This window comes from Limanda limanda, chromosome 4 (assembly GCF_963576545.1).
Source record: "Limanda limanda chromosome 4, fLimLim1.1, whole genome shotgun sequence".
NCBI lineage: Eukaryota > Metazoa > Chordata > Actinopteri > Pleuronectiformes > Pleuronectidae > Limanda > Limanda limanda.
The window spans coordinates 18,973,248-18,997,832 of NC_083639.1; the positions used below are offsets into that span (position 1 = coordinate 18,973,248).

The 24,585-nt window shown below is 40.7% G+C and overlaps 3 protein-coding genes across 3 annotated transcripts; 1 reads left to right on the forward strand and 2 right to left on the reverse strand.

Moving 5' to 3' along the window:
- Positions 1-6,563, reverse strand: LOC133000347 (eukaryotic translation initiation factor 4E type 3-like). Its single transcript, XM_061070260.1, has 7 exons — positions 6,268-6,563; positions 4,994-5,066; positions 4,022-4,116; positions 2,599-2,659; positions 2,438-2,504; positions 2,183-2,338; positions 1-861 (listed from the first exon to the last, which is right to left on the reverse strand). Exons 1-7 carry the CDS (start codon positions 6,444-6,446, stop codon positions 815-817), a joined length of 678 nt encoding a protein of 225 aa, XP_060926243.1. The 5' UTR covers positions 6,447-6,563; the 3' UTR covers positions 1-814.
- Positions 6,564-11,028: 4,465 nt separating this feature from the next.
- gpr27 (G protein-coupled receptor 27) lies at positions 11,029-12,144 on the forward strand. The gene has a single exon (XM_061070524.1). It carries the CDS (start codon positions 11,029-11,031, stop codon positions 12,142-12,144), a length of 1,116 nt encoding a protein of 371 aa, XP_060926507.1.
- An 8,409-nt stretch (positions 12,145-20,553) lies between these two features.
- Positions 20,554-22,907, reverse strand: prok2 (prokineticin 2). The gene is made up of 3 exons (XM_061070638.1): positions 22,713-22,907; positions 21,053-21,178; positions 20,554-20,679 (listed from the first exon to the last, which is right to left on the reverse strand). The coding sequence occupies exons 1-3, from the start codon at positions 22,905-22,907 to the stop codon at positions 20,554-20,556; spliced, it is 447 nt and encodes a 148-aa protein (XP_060926621.1).
- Positions 22,908-24,585: the final 1,678 nt, after the last annotated feature.

Below are 24,585 nucleotides of genomic sequence, written 5' to 3' on the forward strand. Positions count from 1 at the left end.
TTTCTTTTAATTGACATTTTATTCACTTTGTCCTTAACACTACAACATCCTGTTTACAAAAGGAAATGTCATTCTCTTATAACCAACTCATCAACAAGTCCAAAGTTGAACTATAAAAATGGTGTGACATAAAATAACATGAGGCCTCCAGTTTACCGGAGCCTACGCTGTAATAAAGTTATAGTAACATTGTCAACTGTGTGACTCAGACTGGGTGATGAAGTGTCACATAAAATGACTTGCAAAGAGATCTTGAAAAATATGTGAAAAATACATGATTGCACTATCTCGGCTAAAGTTCTTTACTTTAAAGAAACATGCTGCACTGACTCATGAGCTTTTTTTCGGTCAAAATTTGACATGTTCCACCGATATATAACCATATATAAGGGAAAATGCAGTCCTCATGAGGTGAAAACTCCAGCTGGGGACACTAAAAAGTGCTTTTGCACTAAATAAAACAGTTAAAAACATACTAGGTTATGTAGCTGTTACCTCTATACTAGATCCTAGTTGTGAGGTCAATGACCTGTACAGAGAGCAGGACCATGGCAGTGCAGGTCAGGTTAGGAGGGAGACAAAACCAACATGTACTAATAAACTGTGGGGGAGATTTACACTTTGTCTGAAGAGCTCAGAGCTTCAGGTCCCACATGAAAATGAAACAAGGCATCAGTCGTTAAAGGTTATAAAAATATATTGATAACATTTGCTTGTTGAATGCAAAATAATACCCTAGACTAGGTTGTGGGCAGAGCCTTTATGAGTGTTACAGAGTTCAGGCTTAAAAACACAATAAAAAGTGGGTCACACTCTAACGTCTTGAGCGTCCTCCCTCAAAGGCATGATGTTCCATGTGAGCTGAAAAGTCAAAGTGATACATAATGAAACCGTTGATGTGTTCAGCATAAATAAGGATCATTTTACATGCAGGACACATTATTAACCTGAACCACAGAACGTGTTATGAAAAGTGATTTATCCAGAATTATGAATGGAATATACCAGATGCAATTTGTGGATTGAAAGTTAAAAACAAAATCTGAGGCTGGTACAAAGTTAAAATTCTCTGTATTACTTGTGGTGTACCCAGGGTTAAATATTATTGTTTGTATTATTTTGGCACTCTATTTTGAAGAAGCAGTGACAGGACAACCCTGTTTGACTGATATGTGAAGCAGGTATGAAGGAGTGTAATGACATGTCATTTTTGCCTTGGTGCCTTTTTCTCAACATCAGTAAGACCTAGGGGAAAGTCCTTCGTATTTTGAGTTGCTTTACAGTTTGATTATTTTGTGTTGTTGGTTGTCAGGCTTGTTTCGCATTAAAACAAATATTCTCAGTTGTTTATTTTTCATGTCCTGATACCACTCCAAATGCCTGAAGGAGTTCTGCAAACTCACCAGCACATTCAGATACCAGGCTTCGTGCCGAGTAGGAAAATGCAGCATTAGCACATAATGCGCTTTGCCACAGAAGCAACAAGGCTCCATCACATAATGGGCTCCACACAGAAGGACGTTTTAGCTTCTTAGCTATTTGCTCGCTCACTGTCTGTCAGAATCACGTGAGAGCTGCTTGTTGGGAAGTCATACCTGTCATCCAGACACGTTTGTCCTTACAACTCATACAGCTTAGCATGTTGCATGTTTCTAGCTGTGATGGCGTGAGATTATCCTATTTCACAAACTAGTCACACTGGCTTCTCTTTTCCCCCAAAATATTTTTTTCTCTTGGAGAAGTGCGACATTTTACATGAACCTTTATTTTCCTGAAAGTCGCCAGAAGACACGACAAGTAACAGCTACGTGAGTGACCTGACAGACATACAGCCAGAAGGGCACAGCCTTGAGAAAATGTTAGCCTTTTGTTTTGTGCCATTTTCTTCTAACAGGAATATATTATTTGCTTCATTAGAAAATGTTCAAGTTTCCTTTCTGTATTAAGTAATTGTATCATGTGCTAGATTAAATAGTCCTGCAGGCCCAGAGGTTCTCCCACCCCGCTGTAAATCGTGCTCGGAAATTCCTACATGCTCTGGTTGAAACTATCTCTTTTCAATGTGTTTTGCTGTATCATGACAGGCAATGACATTTGACAAAGCATAGCAAAGCTTAAACTCACTTGTGCTTTTGAATCCACAGGTAGAATAAATAGAAGTGAAAGAGATGTGCATACTTACACTTATAAAAAACATGCTTAAAAGATGTGTTCGGGAGGAGCTCACGGACTTTTCCCAAGATATTTGCTTCGTTTGCAAGAGACGCATCTTTATTCCAGACTTGTACCACGTCTTCCCGATCTCGCATACTAACACTGACCCCAACCACCTCATCATCTGGGAAACACAAGGAGGACAAAAGGAGCCGCAAAGTTAACAGCAGATGAATATTACATTAAAACAAAGGCTATATTTAGAAAAAGGAAATGAGTGTACCTGAGGCACAGTTATCTGCAAACTGCTCCCCAATAGTAGCAAGTAACAATTCTTTCCAAACTGCCAACTGAAACAAGAAGAAAGACAAGTTGAAACATTCGTTTATAAATATCATTTTATGTTTTTATGTGAAAATTTGCAAAACAAAGCAAGACACCTACAGTGCTTTCTTTTGGTAATTTCATCTTCCAAACTCCTCCTTTTGCATTGCTTTCTTCTTCCCTGGTAGAAGAAAAGAATAAAGAGAAACTATGAACTGTGCAGAGGGATCAGTTCTACATTAAAGATCTTACTTCAATTAGCAGACATAATGTTGTCTAATGTAAACAGCTGTCAAAAAGCTAAAATGTTGATCTCAACCACCGTGTTAATGTAATGTAATTCTATGCATGACCATTTATTATGTAATGCTTTAAACAGAGGGTCTTTTAATAATGACTATGGTTCCAAAGTACAACAATGTCATACATTAAATACATTTTACAGTTAATCAGTGAAACATGTCCAAAGCAGCTGGAGGAAATCTTTTATTATATTTTAACTGGTTACCAAACACTGCTGGGCAAATTTACACTCATGTGCCGCACGCTAGTTCATGTTATGCACACAGTGGCAAGGACACACACTCACACACTCACTTACACACACACACACACACACACACACACACACACGGACAGAGTTTAACTGTGAAACTCGGGGAGAATGTGGGGACAACATGCAACAGAGGGCCTCTCAAACCTCCTACAAAATAAATCTAACTTAATCAAATCACCACTCTGCTTAACATGCCCAATTCCAAAAATGCTAGGAAAGGCAATGCAGCTAAAATGAGTAAGAGAAAAGCTCAGAGTCAGCCACAAATTATCATATTAACATTATAACACTGCTGTTGTTCCTCAGCAACGAAAAGACCAAAATCATTATGGGCATAATTCATGGGACTGGATGACCTGTGGTCCAGGATACAGATTCCAGAAGTGTAATACATTAACTGAGCCAAGTTTCTCATGTATCAAGCTGGCAATTTTTCTTAAGAGTTTGTGATTCTCAGAACTGTCAAGAAATATCAGGGTCTCCTGATACAGCCAATGTTGCAGTGGTGCGCCACAGACAAGATTAGCATTTGTGTGGTTTCGCGAGAGGACACTAAAAACGTGACCAAAGCACCACATGATGGCAACTTGGTGAGTTTGTCCTGCATGGCACATGCACTACAGACGGCTCAGCCAAGGAAACAACCACAGAACGATTCTACAAAATGGAAGAGCACCTTCTGTATGCTGCAATCACTGGTGGGGCACCGACGTACTGGTACACCACCGAACATGAGCTGCCAGCCACACTCAACACACATCCTTTGGGGGAAAACTGATAACATGTTGAGCTTACACCTCCTGAGGAACTTATAAAAGAAACAAGCTCCTTCTTCCAACCATTTCTGCCCTGAAACAGCATGGGGAGCAGACACAGACCACAGAGTCTATCTCTAGTTGTTTCATACCAGTTGACCCCACACTTATAATTTGCCCTCTGTTCAAGCCAGTGAAAAGAGATATAATATCCTGATAATAACAATCTCACCACAGTGGCCTCCGTTCTCCGCGCATTAAGTGATAGCTACATCTCAGAGGCAAGGCGGTGGCTGAAGGGATGTTGTTGTACACACTCCAGAACAACTGTTAACACAAGAACACACACATGACGCTGAGTATCTAGTATCTTTTATACAACACAAACATTGCTTTCTGTCTTTTTGGATTATAAGAAACTAAACAGCACATTTTGAATTTAGCATCAACTTGTCAGAGCTCTTTAAAAAGCAAACCGCTTCAGAACGATAATGCAATATTGGCCTGATTTATTACTCAAGCACTAACATCTAAAACTTTTTTAAGTACAATATTTCCTCCTTCATACAGTTTAAATCATCCATATTGTATAATGAACAATGTATTGAGTGCCAAGAAACTAATAAAAAAAAGGCACAATGTTAAAACTTAAAAAACAATAAATCTTGTTTTTTAAGTTTTAAGTTAACTTCTTTGTTTACAGGGACAGTGTTGTAAACAAACCTAAACACCATCACAAATGCTGATTTAATGTTAATCCTACCATTGAAACATCTGTTGGTTAATTTGCACAGAGCAGGTTTCACTACTTTTGTTTTGGAGTTAGATGGGACACATCTTCTGCTCAGTTTACTTTAATCTGCAAACTGAAAGTCTTCATGAAAACATGAGAGGAACTTTCTCTTAACATTTCCTGCAGCCATCAGAGCACCTTGTGACTAAGCAGTAATATATATGCACTGTAACAAACAGCTCAGTGACTCAGCTGATGTAATAGCTCTATCTATATTCACATGCTCCATGATGTAATGGTTAGATTTCTTTCCACCATCTGTGTCGACTGTAGCTCTTAACTAACAAAGACCTGCTTATCCCTCCCTCCTCACATTTATCACTCAGGCCAGTCTGACGCTTTGCCGAGTCATGCCCTCGATCTGTTTGCTCTTCTGATGATGAAGCTGTTTCAGCCGACGCCACATCTCACCTGAACCGATTGTACTGTGTAGATCTTCTTCAGGTTGAATTCACACTGTGCAGCCGTCGTGCCCGGTAATGACCTAGAATGACAAGAGAAGACTGTTTATGCCGACAGGAGATACAGAAGACACAGGTATACTGCTAACACATATATACAGACCATAGAGTGATTACCCATTCAAAATCGTCTGTGACATTGACCTTCTCCTCACCTTCAAATCCCACCTTTGCCTATTATTGCATATTGTTGTATTAATATCCTGACTTTTGATTGGTGCTATATCAGTATGGTGTCCTTGTTTTGTAAGAATCACACCTCTGGTACTTCTTGACGTCTTTCTTCAAATTTATATTGATTATATGGTGCATATGGTACGTAAACCAAGATCAGTAAGCCATAAAAGCATTCCAGTTAATGGACGGCGTTGTTTAGGGGTAGGTGGATCACAGTCATTACTTTTTAACTGTCAGTTTTTATTTATTTTGACAACACAAGGCTTTGTAAACATGCACTTTTAAAGGTTCATAGTTCCTCCATGAAAAACACCAGTGGTACATGTCCCAGTTCTAATGCTAGACTAGTGTTCAATACACATATATTCGTTGTATTATTAATTGCACTTTTGACTTGGATATTAACTGAACTAAATGGTTCTGAGTAATGTTAGGTGTCCACAACCCAAATAAACAAAATATTAAAATGAATCATGTAGTAACTATGTAGTAACCAGTTAGATACAGTATCCAGTAATAAGATACTTGACCGTGATGCGTGTTTTATTGGGTCCTGCGGTCCATGGGTTCCTCACTTTGACATTATGGTGTCTCTCCTTTTAAAGATGACAAATCTAATCTGACTGTCTTCTTGAGTTTGGAAACCTTTGCTCCACAGTGAAGCATTAAATCAATGGATCCTGTGACCTCATAAAAGAGGAGAGGAGGCAGAGCGTCGCAGCCAGGATGTGTTTGATCAGAACCCGGACAAAAGGCTGTTTTCTCTACAGAAACTGGAACACCCCCCTGCTGAGGCTTGTTCGAACATCTCCCTCCTCTAGGCCTCGATGATATAACCTTGTATAACCACACAGCCTTCAGTGGAATAACTTTTCTGCTGTGTCAGCCTCAGTGATAAATGGTTAAAAACAGTTACATTACATGAGCTCCAGGAGGCCTGTTGGTTGTGAGCGGTGGCCTTCACTAACACGCCCCCCCGCTCCGCTGCAGCTGCTCCCGGCCTCTGAGCCCCCCACAGCCCGCAGAGCTGGAGGACATTGACCGTACCTGTCCAGCCAGAAGGTCCAGGGCGAGTGAAGAGGCAGCGTCGCGTCCTCCCGGTGGTTCTTTGTGATATTCTCCAACTTTTCCTCGTCGATGTCTATGTCGCTGGGACAGGAAGCCGTCTGTCCGCTCAGCGCCGCTCCGTCCATCTGCACACCCGTCTCCCCCCCGGGTACCGCCATGAGTCCGGGCACCGAGCTGAGGCTGTGACCGCGGTCCCGGTGAGACGACCTGCTGGGGACGACGCTCCGCGGCCGGTTGGGTTTTGTCCCACAAACACAAACACACCGCTCTTCCGCCTGCCGACCGGTGACGTCACGCCGTGGAGAGACGCAGCGGTTGGTCGAGACCACAGAGCAGAGAGGGGGAAGAGGAGCAGAGGTCTCACTCTGACTGAATGTCGGGGCGGAGGAACTAGAGTGAAACATCAACCATCAGCGATCTGTTAATACAAAATAATATGTTGAACTACCAGGCCAAAAAATCACCATATATAATGTGTGGCGTTTCATATTTGTTATTTGGCTCTTAAACTTTTATATTGGAAAGGCGGTAGACTAGTGGCAGAAACTTGGACTATGGGCAGAAAAGGTCTCTGGTTCGTCTCCGGTTCGACTCCACGGAGAAACAACAAAAAGACGAACCTGGATTGATCTGTCCAAAAATCCAAGAGGATTCTCCCTACTCTGTCTAGTGCCCCTGAGCAAGGCACCTTACTCCCCCAACATCTGCTCCCCGGGCGCCGTACATGGCTGCTCACTGCTCTGTCTGTCCTGCACCAGATGGGATAAAAGCAGAGGTTAAATTTCCCACAAGTGTGCTTGTGCATGTCTGTGCATGTGTTTGGAACAAATAAATGTATCTTAATCTTAATATTGACTGGCATTTGCACTGCTCTTCACATACATACATACGTAGCTAATTTTATAATATGGAACAAGATGGTGAATATAGCTTGTACGATTTTCTGTTATGTTGTTCAATGCAACTGCGTCCTTTCACTTGGAAGGAGAAAGTTCAGTACTGCTAGAACACAATCTGCAGGATAAATTACTCTGAATGTGTGGAGCAGTATGTTAGCCAACAGGGAGAGGAGGGGAACAGGATACTCAGATTGCACAAAGTATAAGTATCAAGTGAATTGATTGTGTCTTTTCTCTCTTCTGGCCCATTTAGAAGAGAACAGCCTAACCAGTCAAGAGCCAGAGCCTCTAGCAGGTTATAAATGTTAAATGGGGATCGATCATGAATGTGGACTAGTCCTTATGCAGACTAGGAAATGAGCACGTTTATTCCACAGAGTGAGGCATCATCTTATTGCACTATCTTCAGTATCAAGCATCTCTGGTCTGTTACATACTTTCTTCGCAAGCACAAGACAGTGGGAAAATCCCCCTTATGCAGATCTGTCTGTATGAAAATGTCAAGTTTTAAAATGTGTTGCAATGTACAGAGTCAAACTTAGTGTATTTGTTCTATATACAAAGAAGAGAAGAAGAGTTTCCAAGGTCCCAAATAAAAAACGTAATGTATATATGTGTATATCAGCAAAACTAGTCAACAAGGATAATCATTTTTGTATAAAATCATAACTTCACTGCTACGATATTAGCATATCATTACCAGTCTTAAACATCAACACTGTCTCACCATAAAACCCCAAATATGTAAAATATGTGTCTAACATCAATGCTGAACTGGGCCAGCTTCTAGCTACTTGACAGGTGGAGCAATATGAATGATCCACTGGTGTTATTGGGATCTATACTGTGTGTGGTAACCTCTTGAGCCTCAAGCTAATCTTTGATTATTGCTCTAGACTTGATTGGTTCAGCTGACCAGTGATCACAGGGTCAAATATGATAACCAAGCCACACTCTGAATGGAAAATGGCAACTATGAAACAGAGTGGGTCATTTCTGGTCCATATATGGGTATTAATTTTTCCAAAAAGCCATTATTTGTCAGTGAGACAGTTTTGTAGGTTATCTGTCTGTGCTCATGATGCTGCATGCAGCGGGCTCCAGGGGGCGCTGGTGAACCACCGCAGCAGCAGCAGCAGCATAAAGTTCAGCCTGGTCACATGATGGAAACAGTACTTAAGAGTCCTGCTGAAAGCAAGAGGTCTTTAACATATTGATATGACATCCTCTGGATTATTTAATAGTGTATATTCTTCATGCGGAGTTGTTGTGTTGAAGTCATGTTTTTGAGATGACAGTGAATCTCTCCTCTTCAGCTGTTTTCAAGCCACTTATCAAATCCACTGTCATTTCTGTAAAGGTCATCATCTACAGTCAAACCAACTTCCAGACCAGCCTCTGCTGAACCGTCTCAGACACCTCTCTGTCTGCTCTCTGCAGACACACTGCTGCTGCATTATGCAACCCGTCACCTCGGCTGAACCCACACAGTAAGCTCCAACTGTCATTCACACTGTTGTTCTCTCCCATCAGTGAGCTACAACCGTCTGCTGAGTAAATATGTTGCACCGATCAAAACAAAACATCACATTTTCCCCTTTTGTTTAAAAAAAACTGCTGCATAGGGTTGGAGTGACTGGTAGCAAAGCATTTCATATTGAGGACTCAATACATTTTTTTCATTGCTTTATCGATCAGTTGTTTACTATGGTCTGTTTGTAGGTAAGTCATCTTATTTTTCAACGGCCTCAACAAAAATATTCACTTCTTTAGTGTCCAATCCCAAGAGCCAACCTGGACAAAGTGTGTGATCAAGGTTTCAATTCAAAATGTAAAATCTAAACAACCAAATCATGTCATTACATTTCATTTAGCTGACGCTTTTATCCAAAGGGAGGTACAATAAGTGAATTCAACCATGAGAGTACAAACCCAGAACAACAAGAATAAAGTAATTACAATTTCTTCAAGAAAGCCAAACGACAAAGTGCTATAGGTAAGTGCCATATAAGTGCTACCTTTTTTGTTTTGTTATTAGAGGTAGTCAGAAGAGATGTAGACTTTCTGCCAGGACAGCAAACAGTCATAATTTTGTCTAGTGTTCAGCTCACAGTGAGGGAGCAGCAAGCCAATTGGTAGATGCAGAGCTGAGTGAACGGGCTGTGGTGTAAGGTTTGACCATGTCCTGGATGAAAAATGTTTGTCTTGCAATAATAAAGACAGAAGTTAAAAGAAGAAAAAAAAATATTTTCAATATACCAATTCTATTTTCTGTATAGTTATTTGTGTTATCATTAAAATCCCTTGCTGCTATTACTGTTAAAACTCTATTTTTGGTTTCTAGTTACATGTTTATACGTATATGTTTTCAATATGTTGTGCCTGAGTATAATGACAATAAATATATTTGAATCTTGAATATGGTAAGGTAAGGTAAGGTAAGGTAAGGTAAGGTAAGGTAAGGTAAGGTAAGGTAAGGTAAGGAAAGGAAAGGAAAGGAAAGGAAAGTGGAGATAAGATGAGTTAAGATAAACTTAATTTATCAAGGCTGGGGATGGCAATAAAATAAAATAATAAAAACACTATAAACATAAATATTACATATGAAAAATAATGTTTTTTTCTCATCATGATCTTCGAACTGTAATAAAGCCTGACAATAATAATAATAATTGGTACATTAAATACAGTGCACTGTTAGAGGACCTCAGTATTTGCATGTGATGTGTGCATTGAGACACCCCCCCCTTCCCGGATGATCCCAGGCCTGCTCTCTCCACATGCAGGGGAACGTGAGTCGTTATTATACAGTAAAAATACACAAAAATATATCTCAGTATAGTCAGAGACACCATGAACAATAATCCACTCAAAGTAACCTTTAAGGTCTCAAGGAATATTTTTAATAAGCTTCCAAATATGGCTACATTAGGAATGCATTGGGCCACTTTCACAGATTTCACCTTTAATTTTCTCAGTCATTCTACAGTAAAAATACACAAAAATGTATCTCAGTATAGTCATAGACACCATGAACAAGAATCCACTCAAATTAACTTTTAAGGTCTCAAGGAATATTTGTAATAAGCTTCCAAATATTGTTACATTACGAATACAGTGGTCCTTTTTTACAGACTTGCCCTTCAATTTGCAGTAAATATACATAATTTACATGAACAGATACGTCATGAAGATGAACACAAAAAATCCAATGAGAGACTATAACTAAGATAGATATGTCTTTTCGTTCTTTTTTAAGCGCTCCGACTATCTATACCGCTTTACCGTATGTGGCAGTAGTAGACGCGCAACAAAAACCCGCTCACTTTATTGCGGTTCGCATCCTGGGCTGCAGACGCTCCTGTGCCATCATGTGATATCCCCCCCACAGACCCCCAGCGAGCTTCCGACCAGACGTCTGCCTCTGGGTGGGCTCCACCGCCTGCAGAACCCAGGCTGTGCGTAATGTGCGCCATGCATCCGCTCCACACTGTCTGCGTGTCTGCTGCTCTCGACGAAGGGCACAGCTCCTCCACCCGTGGATGTGTTGTCATGTCTGCTGCTCCAGAGATGCTGCGTGAACCTGGACCCGGCCATGGTTTCAGACTCTAGTGAGATGAAGGACAGGAAGAAGAGGAAGAAGAAACATTAAACACTTTATTTTGTTTGTTTCTTTTCAAGGGGGGGGATGAGCGCACTTCATCGAGACTGATCCGATGCGTCTGAGAGGATTTTAGTCGCGACTGGTTTCTCTGGATCTGCTTCCATTCAGCCCTGGCCGGAGAGCACCGCTGGTGGATGAATGCATGTGGGAGTACGCACCAGCTCCCAGGCTGCACAGATGGCGAACACCAGTGAGTTCGGGGAGGGCAGCCCGTCCTTCCAGAACTATGCGTCCGCGGCCCCGGCGGTGCAGCTGGCCTCCCTGGGTCTGATCATGGGCTTCAGCCTGCTGGGCAACGCGTCCCTGTCGCTGCTGCTCCTGAAGGACAGCTCCCTGCACCGGGCTCCGTACTACTTCCTCCTGGACCTGTGCCTGGCGGACGTGCTCCGCTCCGCCGTGTGCTTCCCCTTCGTGATGGCCTCGATCCGGGGGGGCTCCGTGTGGCCGTACAGCGCGCTGAGCTGCAAGGTGGTCGCCTTCATGTCGGTGCTCTGCTGCTTCCACGTCGCCTTCCTGCTCTTCTGCGTCAGCGTCACCCGCTACATGGCGATCGCCCACCACCGCTTCTACTGCAAGCGGATGACCCTGTGCACCTGCGTGGCGGTGATCTGCATGGTGTGGACCCTCTCCGTGGCCATGGCGTTCCCGCCGGTGTTCGACGTGGGCACCTACCGGTTCATCCGTGAGGAGGAGCAGTGCATCTTCGAGCACCGCCACGTCAAGGCGAACGACACGCTGGGCTTCATGCTGATGCTGCTGGTCATCGTGGGCACGACCCATGTGGTCTACATCAAGATGCTGTGCTTCGTGTACGACCACCGCAAAATGAAGCCGGCCCAGCTGGTGCCGGCCATCAGCCAGAACTGGACCTTCCACGGCCCCGGGGCCACCGGGCAGGCCGCCGCCAACTGGATCGCCGGCTTCGGCCGCGGACCCACTCCGCCGACGCTGGTCGGCATCCGGCAGGCGTCTCACCCGGGGAACAGGCGGCTGCTGGTGCTGGACGAGTTCAAGATGGAGAAGCGCCTCGGGAAGATGTTCTACATGATCACGCTGACCTTCCTCGTCCTGTGGGCTCCGTACATCAGCGCCTGCTACCTGCGGATCTTCGGGCGGGGGGCTCCGGTGCCGCAGCTCTACCTGTCCGCCGCGGTGTGGATGAGCTTCGCCCAGGCGGGAGCGAACCCCATCATCAGCTTCCTGTTCAACAAGGAGCTCCGGGTGCGGCTCCGAGCCTGTTTCTCCTGCTGCCTTGGAACACAGACTCCCCTGGAGCCATACTGTGTCATCTGAACCTTCAAGCCCACCCTGGTACCCTGATACAGAATGTGAACACTGTGGCACATGCAGACTGGGACTATAGGCTGAGGCCACACGTACTACACATGGCAGAGTTTACCAAACATTTTTAAATGAGCTCACTACGGTGATCATTACAAACTTAATGTTTGCCTAAACATGATCTGACTGATAAAACATTATTGTTTCTCTCACCAACTGGGCTTCATTATTTTGATGTACACCTCTGCATGGACTGTAGGAGACATTCATTGCAAATATAGCCCAAACGACAAATAAGCCTCATGATTGGTTGCCTAATTTTTCGCTATATAAGCTTATATCAATCTGTTTTTATCCACTGTTGTATCTGAATGTCATTTTGACTATTTATTTGTATATTTTTTAAATTATATTCCAACGCACGTGTCTGCAGGTTGTTTGCCTTCTGCAGAACTGATGACTGAAACACAACAGAACTTATTTTGTCCTCTGACTGGAGTCCATTTCCTTGACTTCTGCGACCCACCTGGTGACTTGTCACATCAGTTCCACAACGACACAGATCTCAGTATATTTTTAATCAGGACAATGTCACCTTTGTAAATATGTAAAGCCCCATTCCCTTCTTTCCTTATTTATTTTAAGTAGCTACATAGTATAGTTCATAATCTCTCCGACTTCTTTGTGTTATTGCAAAATGTGTCCAACCTCATTTTAAAAAAGGGTATTTTGCTATTTCTTATCCATCTTATTCATCTCATGGGTCAGTTGTGATGAGAAATGGGTCGATCCACCTTCCAGGTCTCATTTTTCTACGATTATGGACGCTGGGACGAATGTTAACAATCTGGTGCTTTGGAAAGGACGTTTTCATCGTTTGTATTTCTGAGCAAATAAAAAAGAAATGGATGATAAGTTGTTTTGGACTCTATCATCTGTTTTGAACAAGAGCTCTGTGCTTGATTTATCTCCTATCTTGAATGCATCACGCTTTATTTCGATTTATGAAAACTCCACTCAAGGTTATCATCCTGTAATTTACTTCTCCCCCTGCCTTGTGTCGCTACTCTGCTTTTCTTCCTTGCACCTGAGAACGATTTAACAAGTTTTGAGTTGTGAAAAATGAGCGTTGCACCTGGGGTTTAAACAAATTGGCTGATAAATTAAAACAGACTCTGGTATATTTGTATTAGTGTAATAATTTCCAACTTGTCAGCCTGTCGCTATTTATAAGAAAACTGAGGTCATGTGTTGAATAGCATTTTTCATCAATCTCTCCTTGCCTCAGAAAACCCTGCACCTCCAGGTTGTAATGCAGACTTTCCCTAAAACTGAGAGAACCTCAATAGTAATGGATTACCCTATTTCAATATATTTAGGGTGGTATAACTCTTAAATATGCATGTGTATGCTACCTAGGTTGATTCCAATTTTTTTAAATATATATACATATATATATTTAAATAAATGAAAAAACTGTTGATTTTATATTTCCGTAGCAAGATTGTAATCCTTTAGTGTAAAGAATTCTTTGAAACAGCAGTTGGACCTTCAGGTTGGGAAATAGACATTGCACAAATTAAAGAACCTATGTGTGTAAGATTTAGCTAAAGCTTCATAGAGAAAATTATATTTGCATTAACAACTGATTATCAGTGGAATCAGTGTGAACAATTTCTATCAATTCTTTGCCTCTACATGCTAACGTCTAGCCCAGGGGTGTCCAAATTACGGCCCGCGGGCCAACTGCGGCCCGCCATACATTTTTAATTGGCCCGCATCAAAAAATTAAAAAATTAAAAAAATAAACTCTTGCCCAATCTCATATTACGAGACCGAATCACAGAGCCCTCTGGTCTGTCCTGAAGAAGTTATGACCTCTTGTCTTGTTAATGCAACAATGGCTGTAGCTCTTCCCAAGTAACCACTTTCTGGAGCAGAGAAAACGTACAAGTAGCAACTTCCACTGATTAAAGACACAGACTTGGACTCATGTTGCAAAAAAGTGTCACCAGCTCACTCACTATTCCCTAACTATATAGTTAGCTCAACAGTAAAGAAAGAAATGCTTTCTGACACTATACTCGGCGCATTTTCTCGCCATTAATGATTTTTCTCTGGAATATGAACAACAATAACTTAGGCAGTGGAAAACCCGACAGTAAATTTTAAATGTTTTTCATACACTTAGTTTAAATATTTTATTGTAAAATAAAATGTAGATTCGCTTCTTTTTATGTAGAAATAAACTAGGGCTGTCAGTTTAACGTTATTAACGGCGTTAACGGAAACCCGTTATAACGCCGTCAATTTTTTTAACTCGAGTTAAAGCAGAGCTGCAGCTTCAGTATCTGTGTTCGCCTCCAGTCTGACCTGCTCTCGCTTTTTGTTTTAATATTTCGCCACCTAAAATATATATTTTAAAGCTATTGTAGCGTCCCACAGGACAGGGAACTTCTTCGTGGTTTAGTAACTGGTATTTTCCTCTACACGAACATGTGCACCTCTCGCTGTTACTCCGTCACTCGCAGACATCAACACTTCACTTCCTCATTGATCCCCGATCCCCCCATCCTATTGGTCCAAACAGTCACATGTCCCACCCAGACCCCTTCACTGACCGTCAGACATCAGAGCGCTCCTTCAACATGTTTTACTGAGCATACGTCAAAACCAAACATAAACATAAACCCAGTCCGTTACACTATTAGGCTGCAGCTATATGTTTTTATTTATTTAAAAATAGGGTTCTTCTTATTTCATACATTTTCCACAAATAAGGGGAGGACTCAAATAGCCCTACAAAGTTCTGTGTTTCATTTATTTCAAAGTAGGCCGACACCTGCCTGTGTATTTTGTTTGTTTGTTATTTGTTGCTTGTCTGTTTGAGTAGCTAGCTTAAAGCAAAGAAGTAATAGGCTTACCTTTTATTGGTAACCTAACTGTTATGGTTCATTGTTTCTGAAATAAGAGGACTGACTGCTATGTTCATAGCAAACTTGAAAAAAAGAAAATATTAAGCCATGGTTTAACTGCACTATAGGCTGAGTCCTTGTTTACCTGAAATGTGCACTTTATAATTTTATTTTGTAGCGCCCTGTTTGGCAATGTTGTTTTTCAATAATATAAAACATTTACATAAAGCAAGCCAATCCACTTTTCCATGTTGATAAGAGCATTAAAACGAAAGTAAAATTATGGAAAAATAATAAATGAAGGAACATTCAGAATAGATACAAACTTGCGATTAATTGCGATTAATCGCGAGTTAACTATGACAAAATGCGATTAATCGCGATTAAATATTTTAATCGTTTGACAGCTCTAAAATAAACTTGTTACCCGCAGTTTGTGCTGTGATGTGCTTCGCTGCTTGTATTAACATTTATTAGACGGGTCGGGCTGTTCCTTCTGCCCTCCTCCTCTTGTCTCTCCGCTGTAAGCACAAGGCATGATGGTGCTCGGTCAATGACCATCGGTTGGACACATTTTTTCATGTTGCAATATGGGAAACAATGAGGGTGCTGTACAGGGTATAAAACACTTCACTAAACATTCGGACACCACTACTTAATGGCGAACTCACCATATAGTGCACTACATAGTGATTTGTGAGTGTTTTTGGACTAAGTCAAATAATCTAAAAGGGCACATTTGTTTGCTTTGATTTTGACATTCTGACACCAACACTGACATTTTACCACCAATGTTTCATGTCACTGAAAAAATTATTTTTTTATGTCGAGTTAATAATATCTGGTGAAACAACAGTAAATCAGTGTTACAATGTGACAGGTGGCGAAGACCCCCGGTAAATCATACATGCCTATTGTGAAAATTAAAGGTGTGAATTTTCCTTTAAACGGGTGACATTCATGGATCTCTGCAAATCCCTAAACAAATATATAGATTCATTTTGATAAGCTGTTTTTGTCCCACCTGACTACTAGTGAGACTTCCTCGAACCCCAATCCCCTCCTCCCTCATTAGTGGCGGGTTATCGATCCAGCTAACTTCCGCTGGATTCATTGACGTTGGCCCGCCGACACCAAACTGCAGCGTTTAAGGACTGAGCAAATCTCTCTGTGTTCACTTGAGTGACTGTGAGGTTTTCCCGAGGTGCGGCCCCCTCATGTCACTCTGATCCGCCATACAACCCCGAGCTCCTCCACACACCGTCTGCCCTTCGATGCATCCATATCTGTTAGCATCACAACACGCCTGCTCCTTCCTGACAGCTGGCTGCGCTCGGTTACCAGCACGCCGAGGTCTCACGGTGTAATTGCAGAGGCTCCTGGGCTGCAGGGAGGAAGTCACTCGCCCACACGTGTTCTCGTGCAGCACAGATGCAAGTCGGGTATATATATTTGGTACATCGTGTTGTCTTCAGGGCACGTGGGCTCTGCTGTGATGCTGGGAGAATGTGACTCTTTGCTGGGATTTCACTGCTGACTCTTGACTCCCTGACCTTTTTAGTTTTTCAGTCCACTGAGCCACGATGATGACCTCGTCACTGGGTTTTCCCAAAACAGTTCGGACAGCTGGAAATAGCTTTAAATATCTTTAACAAAAAAAATAGAAAAAAGTGAAGTTACAGTGATGAGGAGGGCAGACTTAGTCAGGTATGCAAAAATGTCAAACTGTTATTAACTCGAATAGAGAAAAAACTCCATTCATTTATTGCACTGCTTTAACTTTTTTAGACTCACAATGGATAAAAATGTCAAAATTGATTAAGCAGAAAAGCAAAAATAATTTTATATTTCACTCATTGCTCTTCCTTGTCAAAATCCGTTTTGGATTCATTACCCACAATTCAACAGTACACGTGAGATTCAGAGCCATTATAACTCGAGATTTTGGAGCGGGCTACAGAGGTCAAGCTCATTTCTTTCTAACTCCACAACATTTCCCCTTTTAAACTTCAGCTCAAACTAAAGTGGTCATTTTATCAGATTTCACAGCATTTATAGCCCTTTTTCACATAATGACACAGGTGGAAGTAACAAGCTGTATTCACTGTTGATACTGAAACAAAGTATTTACTTATACCTTTTCGAGTACTGTTTTTCAGTAATCAGTCATTTATCTCTTACCTAAGTAATTTTTTACAATATTTTAAAGTGGACATTTGTACAGAATAAAATCTAGAACTCAGCTAGGAGCATAACTTGTCAAGGCCCAAGACTACCTTACAATTAAATCAAGCTGCACCAAATTCCACATAAAAACCAGTCCTCTAAATAAGCTTGATTTGGTTCATCAAGATAAATTAAATATTCCCGAGGAAATCAGTGAATTCCTTGATCCACCCTCTGATCCAGATCCACAACAAAATTTTACGGGTTCTTCCCTGATCCATACCTCGCCCTTACACCAAGTTTCATGGTATCAGTCCAGTAATGTTGGTGTCATCTTGCTCTAACACAAACAAACACACCAAATAACCAACAAACAAACAGACAGGAGTGAAAACATAACGTCCTTGGCAGAGGTAACAAAATGAAGATCACTCGTGTGAGAATGCAACAAATGGAAAGAGAGGAATCGGCAGCTGCAGCAGAGAATACAATTTAGATTTGATGCACCACCCAGCAACCACGGCAAGTATCCTAAATCAAACACACCAGCCATGACATAAAGGGGGTTGCTGGGTCTTGGTTTACCTTAAATACAAAAGTACTGAAAGTGGATCCTTCAGCTGTTTTCTCTACCATCACTTTACCATCAGTCAGGCGTGCAGCACCATTCAGGTGCATTAAAGCAGACTGTGGAGTATGTGGCAGTGCTAAAGGTTAAGAGAGCTGCGTTGGGGTTTGGTTTGTTGGCTGCACCTGAAATGGCAGGCTATATGATTTATTTATAGTTTAATATTTCTTCTTACAATGTTTAGTCACCTGCAGTGGTGAGCGCATGGCAGATAGACAGCATGTATGCAGTGAAAGACCAGAACAGGTTTGGAGCCTAAATATATGCTTTAATTCAGTACTTTCTATCATTATTATCAAAATACAGTATTTGACTCCCCCTTTAATAAGTTGAACACAGTAATTTACACAGAGTTTACCTGACTAACCCTGTACATTTTAATCCAACTAATTAAAATTCCACTTAATTAAAGTTTATTTTAAGTAACAGCACTTTGTTTGAGTACAATTACGTCCAATGCTTTTTCCAACCCTGTACATATTGACTTAAGTGTCTTATTGTTTCAACTGTAATCAAGTTAACAGCCAACATGAAACTTGAATCACTAATCAATACATTTTAACACATGACGTTATACTTTGTTATTCCCATGTAAATAAATCAGACCTAATTCGGTCTGAAGTCATAATGATGCTTCCAGTATAAACATTGTATGTTTCCTTTCTTCCTCTATCAACCTCTCTATATATATCACATCTATCGAGCCATCCTGGACTAATATACATTACTTGAGTGTATGATTGATACGAGTCAATGCTTCATACATTAGATCAATTAAAATATACCCTGGAGTATTTAACAAATGCTGTGAGTCATTGGCTAACAGTGAATAATTTCATAGACGTCTTGCTGTTTCCTGGTGTTGTAAAGACCTGCTGCCGAGGTGAAGCTGAGAAAAGACGCAATTAAAATGCCCTCCAAGTTTTACTTTTTGTTCTTTGCACTTAAGAATGAAAGAATACTGTCACATCTGCTGTGTGGTTATGAGTAGATAATGAAACTGTAACCCAATTTGTACATCTTAGTCAGCATGTCATTATTACCAGTGAAATAATGTACGCTTCTCCTCATGTATCCCTGCAGGGCAGCTAAAAGCTCACTGAAACTCTACTCACAGATTATACATAAAAAATTGTGTAACATGGAGTTTTCAGAGGGAAGATTATTCTTATTGCCTCCTGGCCTTGTTGCAAGATGTGTTTTGATACAATTAACCATATTAAATTAAATGGAATTAGTCAGAGAAATTATTCATCATTATTCGCTATGAAAAAATTTTGAAGTCTTGACCCTACCTAACTCCAAGGTTATCCTACATTAAGTCAAGTAGAGTTGGTGCTATAAGTTAAGTCAAGTTTGGTAAAGCAAGTCACATGAACTTCCAATAATCTATCCCAGTTTCCACGTTAAAATCAATATCGTCAAAAACAGTGGCATGTTTATTTTCAGCAGCCTGTAAGCAGCAAGCTCACAATTTATACATCTTACTAACATTTTCTGCCAGTCAATGATAAGCCAAGGTCAGATGGCAGCATGTGAAACTAATGGTCACAGTTTGTCACAACGTTTCCCTGATGTGGATGACATGCTGCAGTAGTAGCATGTTTGCTTCTCTATCTTAGTTAGTTAACCGTCCTCATTTGACTATATTCGTCATTACAAAAATAATTACCCAGGGGCAGATACCATGGGTGCTGGCCCCAAATGAAATGTGATTGGTCCCTGAAGTGCCCCTGTCCTGTCAGAAGTCTTTTTTTTGTTGTTTCTAAGCTTTTTTTGAACAATGCAATGTGCTTGAACAAAGAAGAATCCTTCATTTATTTATTCATAAGTAAACAAATTTTGACACATTAAATATCAGATTCTAATTGTGTAAACTGATTGGCAGAGCACTCAAACACAAACAGCTTCTAGCTGACGTTTTAACAGCCAGTAATTAAAGACACATTTGTATACATGTCTGTGTGGGTTTTAGATGTAGTGGTGGTCAAGTCACTGATTTGTGAGTTGAATACCTTGCATACCACTGAGCACTATCATCATCCACAATATAATCCAAAACTCCAAGTTTTTGTATTTTTGGACTGGCCCCCTTTAATTGTGTGTTGGCCAATGCTAGTCCGGTCGTCAGGTTTCCACGTGTGTACAAATGTAACTATTCTGCAGTCTTTTCAAGTCATGTGTCTGAAGACTATATCAAGTCCTGAACACCAAGTCAAAGACCAGTATTCTATCCATGTCAGTTAAACAATTTGTGCGTTTTAAAATTTGTGACCTTACCTCTCCACTACAAGCCACTTTTTTGTGCTTTGATTTATTATTCACAGTAAGGTAACTGTTTTATCCAAAAAGGCTAAATATAAAAAAAATATGGACATAAAAGATGAATTATTCAAACCAAATCCAATAAGGTAAATACAATCAACATTCAAAGTGGTAAAGTGTGAACACAGGTAGAAAATGTAGTATATGATGAAGTTGGAATTGTGGACATTTTTTTAATTGGCTCCAAAACTTAAGCGTTCATCAATCTGCATCTGTATTCTCCTTTAAATACATTGTGTAACCTAACTTGAACCAAAAAATGAATATGCCTTATTAAATATATCTCTTTATTCAAACTAAATAAAAAAGTGGAAAGATGCTTTTCAAAGGCAGACAAAACAGTTCCAGTGCAGGTTATGAACAGTAGTGTAACTGCTGTGTTGGTCCTCAGAGGTAGTAGTCTGGATACTTGTACGGTGAGAGACACTTGGACCTGCCCTTCTCAAAGGTGATGCACGACAGGTTGGGCAGACAGGGGCAAGTGTGATGGAGTCTTTTGCCAAAGAAAGGAACCTGGAGGCAGAAAATGAAACAACCCTGATATTAGACATGCTTCAAGCACATCAGGTTAAATAGATGCAGTGAAAAGTGATGACGCAAATGACAGCAGAGTCCTTATTAACTGCTGCTTTGACATTGACTTTTATATGGCTTCCTGTGTCAGTTTGGGAGGGGAGGGTCCAGGGGATATGTTTGGACAAGAAGACAGTTAAATTTACAAAACTCTCTCTGCTGCTCTCTTTGAAACGGAGAACATGTCTCGGCTCAGTTCCCTTTACCATTCAACCTGTGTCATCGCCACCATGATATCAGATGGATGGCGTTATACTTCACAGAATGGAGTGGAGAATAGAGGGGTCAGACGGCAGAGGTGGAGAGATCTCACCTTGTGGCTCATGGGGTGACAGTCATCTCCCTCCTGTCCCATGGGCGTGCACATACGCAGGCTGCTGAACCATAAACTCACAGCACAACACATCCCTCCTCCACACTGAGAGTCCTTCTCACAGGCCTGCACACACACACACACACATGCACACACACACATGCACACACACACACACACACACACACACACACACACGCACACACACACACACACACACACACACACACACACACACACACACATACATCGTTTAAATGCAGTCACTTTATTTATGCATATTAATGACTCATGAAGTCATGTAGTAACTTTTAATTTTGAAATCCTCATGCAAAAAATAACATCAGGCTTATTATAAATGAATGTAAATGCGTCCTCTTCATTTATGCAGTTTTTTTAATTATGAACTTATATCCCTATAATATTAATTTCAATTTATGGGACCACTTCAGTTTTTAGATTTAAAAAACTTTGTAAATAAAACATAATTATCAGTGGAGTCACTGGCTCTATGTCTTATCAGAAATCAAACCCGTTGAATTATTATGCATGCAAATACATAAGGCTCACATGTTTAAAATGTTATGTAATGTATTTAAATACATGATGTGATTATCATTATGGCCACGAATAAAGGATAGTGACCTTTTAGTCAGGGGAGAAAATGCTGAGTGGTTTTACCTAAAGAGTGTAAAACGCTGATGGTTAAATGTTATCACACCATTTGTAATATCATACCTCCACAAAACACACCAGGAGTGGTGGTGATTTACAGTTCTGAGCGTTGGGATGAGACTGTGAGTGACAGCTCTCACTTTGGATGAGATGAAGAGAGCACGATGAAGAGGAACACAAGCGATTTCATGTGACAGATGAGGATGAAAATCCCCCTGTGTTTTATGGCTGCATGCTCCTCTCTCAATTCACATCAGCAACGCAGCGGCACAGCGTTGTGACAGGAATGGTGTTTTATTTGCAGGTTAGTGCCATGATGTGCACTCGTAAAAAGGCTGATCATTCAAAGAGTAACCTAGCAACTTCAGATATTGGTTGTTACAAATACATGTGTATTTACAGATAAACCGCAGTCACTACAGTCAGTGTAAACAATGCATTTGCTACTTTATATTCTTGTCATCCATCATGCATTTGAAATCCTAATCTCTTAAAAACTTAAAAACCCTGTGTATGTGTGCCTATTCTAAAATCACTTTTATTTTACTTTTATATATATATATTCACAATTATAGTTAAAGACAAAACTGTATAACTATACATTTTCAGGACAAGGTATTTTTCCTTAGCTGAACTTTAAAAGTAGCTTAAAATTAAAATCTTTAGACAGTAATTTGTTGAATAATTTTCCAGTTCTGAAAAGATATCTAAAGAGATAGATATTGATATATGTTAAGCACAGATTAAAGCTATTTACATTAGGATGCCCTTGCTGTAAAATCTTGATTCTTAATCCTTTATAACTTGAATGAATGAATTGTTCATATTTCCCATTTAGACCAAAATTATTAAGCAGTGCACACCAATCATTACTTTCTTTTAAAAATAGGAGTTAGAAAATTATATAAACTTGTTCTGCATATTCCCCTCGTGCCGAGAGCTTCTCTCTGCCCTGTGAGGAATCTACCTGTTTGCTTCCACTTACCCCTGTGATGACGGCTGAGGATCCATGGGACACCAACAACAGGGTGAAGAGCAGGAGGACGAAGGACCTCATGATAAAGAGCTTTCTCTGCGTTCCTGTACCCGCCGGGGAGAGGAGTAAGGATGCTGAGGCTGATGGACGTCGCTGCATGTGCATATGTGACAGACGGCAGAGACAAGTGGCCTCCAAACTCATGTTTGGCTGAGGTTTATAAACCCAGCCCGCCGTTCAGAAACTCTATGACTCACTCACACGAGCGTCGCCTTGCAAAAAAAAAAGACCAAGGTAAACCTAAACAAGACAATATCCCTGCCTTTCAGTTCTCTGACAGTGCCCTTTGCCATCGATAAAAATTGTCATACCAAAAACACGGCTCATTATACACTCACTTCTGCTGAATCTGGTCAGAATCAGTGCAAACACAACCTCCTGTTGTATATTGCGTCCTTTTTTTCTCCGCCTCACCTTTTCAGACTCCAAGGCCACAGCTTTGAAAATATCTTTTCAAACAAACCGTTCATAGTGGTCACAATGACAGCACCTCTAATTAACAGATGTCAATCTCTGAGGCATTCCTGATGATTAATATACTTAAGTGAATGAGTACACAGAGTGAATTGCATTGAAAAAAGGAACTCTAACTCCCTGCATGAAGAAGAGGCACCAGGGTGCTTTCTAGGCATATATTCACCTATATAAATATAATTCAACTTGATGCTTCAGGATCATTCATTATCATTCATTTATATTATTCGTTAATAAAAGAAATGTGGGACTGTTTCTAATGTCCTGATTTCAAAACAGCGGTATTATAACACTTTTTATCGCAGATACACAATGTGAGTGACAACCCTCATAACCAGTTACTGGAGTAAATAGTTTTAAGTAGTTAACTACTGATATTATTATTAAGGAAAGAATGGATATTTGCAGGTATGAAAATATTCTGCAATGTGAGAGTTTCACAAATGTTCTGTTTCATATTAAATCAATCCGGCTGATTCATGAATGAAATAATAAAGGTAACCGTTTGCTGTAGCCCTCCCTTACAGTGTATGATTTGCAGATGGTTAATAGATGGCATGACTAAGAATTACCAAGGATAACTGTACTCATTTTCAGGTTTTTCTTTCATCGGGTTTAGCAGCAGAAATATTCGACACACGTCATGAAGTGAGACCTGTAGAGACTTCCTATGAGGAAATAGTGCTATTGAAAGAAGTGACGTGTTTCAGAACTATGGCATCTCTTGTAAAGCTCACTGACGTGGTCAATCAAAACTTCTGAGCTAAATCTGTCTTCGTCCGGCGCATTGGCACTGACAGCTGAGTCACACAAGACGACTGAAGATGAAGAATCTAGCATTCAACGGTTGCCCATTACTGCCATATGTATATATCTATATATCTCTATATACACATTACATTACTTTCCTAGTTATTCATCTGCTAAAGTAATGTGTAACATTACTCTTACTTGTTTGAGTTTTGTGTCACACAAAACGTTAGCTCTGTCAAACTTTCCAGAGCTCCTCTGTATTCTTTTTTGATTTTGAGAGAACATAAACCGGCAAAACATTGCTTTGCCTTGGTGAGTGCACACAGCCCTCTTCTGGAGTCCCAGGAGTAAACTTTGTTAGACCAGAATCCAATAAAATTGAAGTCAATTGTGACTGATTCTACAGGCGTAATAAAACAACAGAAAAAACACAACATGCCTCCATACTGCTCCTGTGGTGTCATTCAAATGTCTGCAAGCGCATACATTTATATTAGGCTAATTCAGAATACAGTAAAGGCTATAATTAGAGTTTTTCACCACACAATCCTCAGTACATTGATGTGAAATAGGAAAAATAATGACATCAGTTCTG

Bases quoted from the DNA above. Each gene is read 5' to 3' on its own strand.
- LOC133000347 (XM_061070260.1), bottom strand. From the start codon at position 6,446: ATGGCGGTACCCGGGGGGGAGACGGGTGTGCAGATGGACGGAGCGGCG. The intron at 2,660-4,021 runs GTGAGATTGTTA...TTCTTCTACCAG, and splicing joins GGAGAACGGAGGCCACTGTG to GGAAGAAGAAAGCAATGCAA. The intron at 2,339-2,437 runs GTACACTCATTT...TGTGTTTCCCAG, and splicing joins TGCAGATAACTGTGCCTCAG to ATGATGAGGTGGTTGGGGTC.
- gpr27 (XM_061070524.1), top strand. From the start codon at position 11,029: ATGGCGAACACCAGTGAGTTCGGGGAGGGCAGCCCGTCCTTCCAGAAC.
- prok2 (XM_061070638.1), bottom strand. From the start codon at position 22,907: ATGAGTTTGGAGGCCACTTGTCTCTGCCGTCTGTCACATATGCACATG. The intron at 21,179-22,712 runs GTAAGTGGAAGC...GTGTGTGTGCAG, and splicing joins CCTCAGCCGTCATCACAGGG to GCCTGTGAGAAGGACTCTCA. The intron at 20,680-21,052 runs GTGAGATCTCTC...TTCTGCCTCCAG, and splicing joins GTCACCCCATGAGCCACAAG to GTTCCTTTCTTTGGCAAAAG.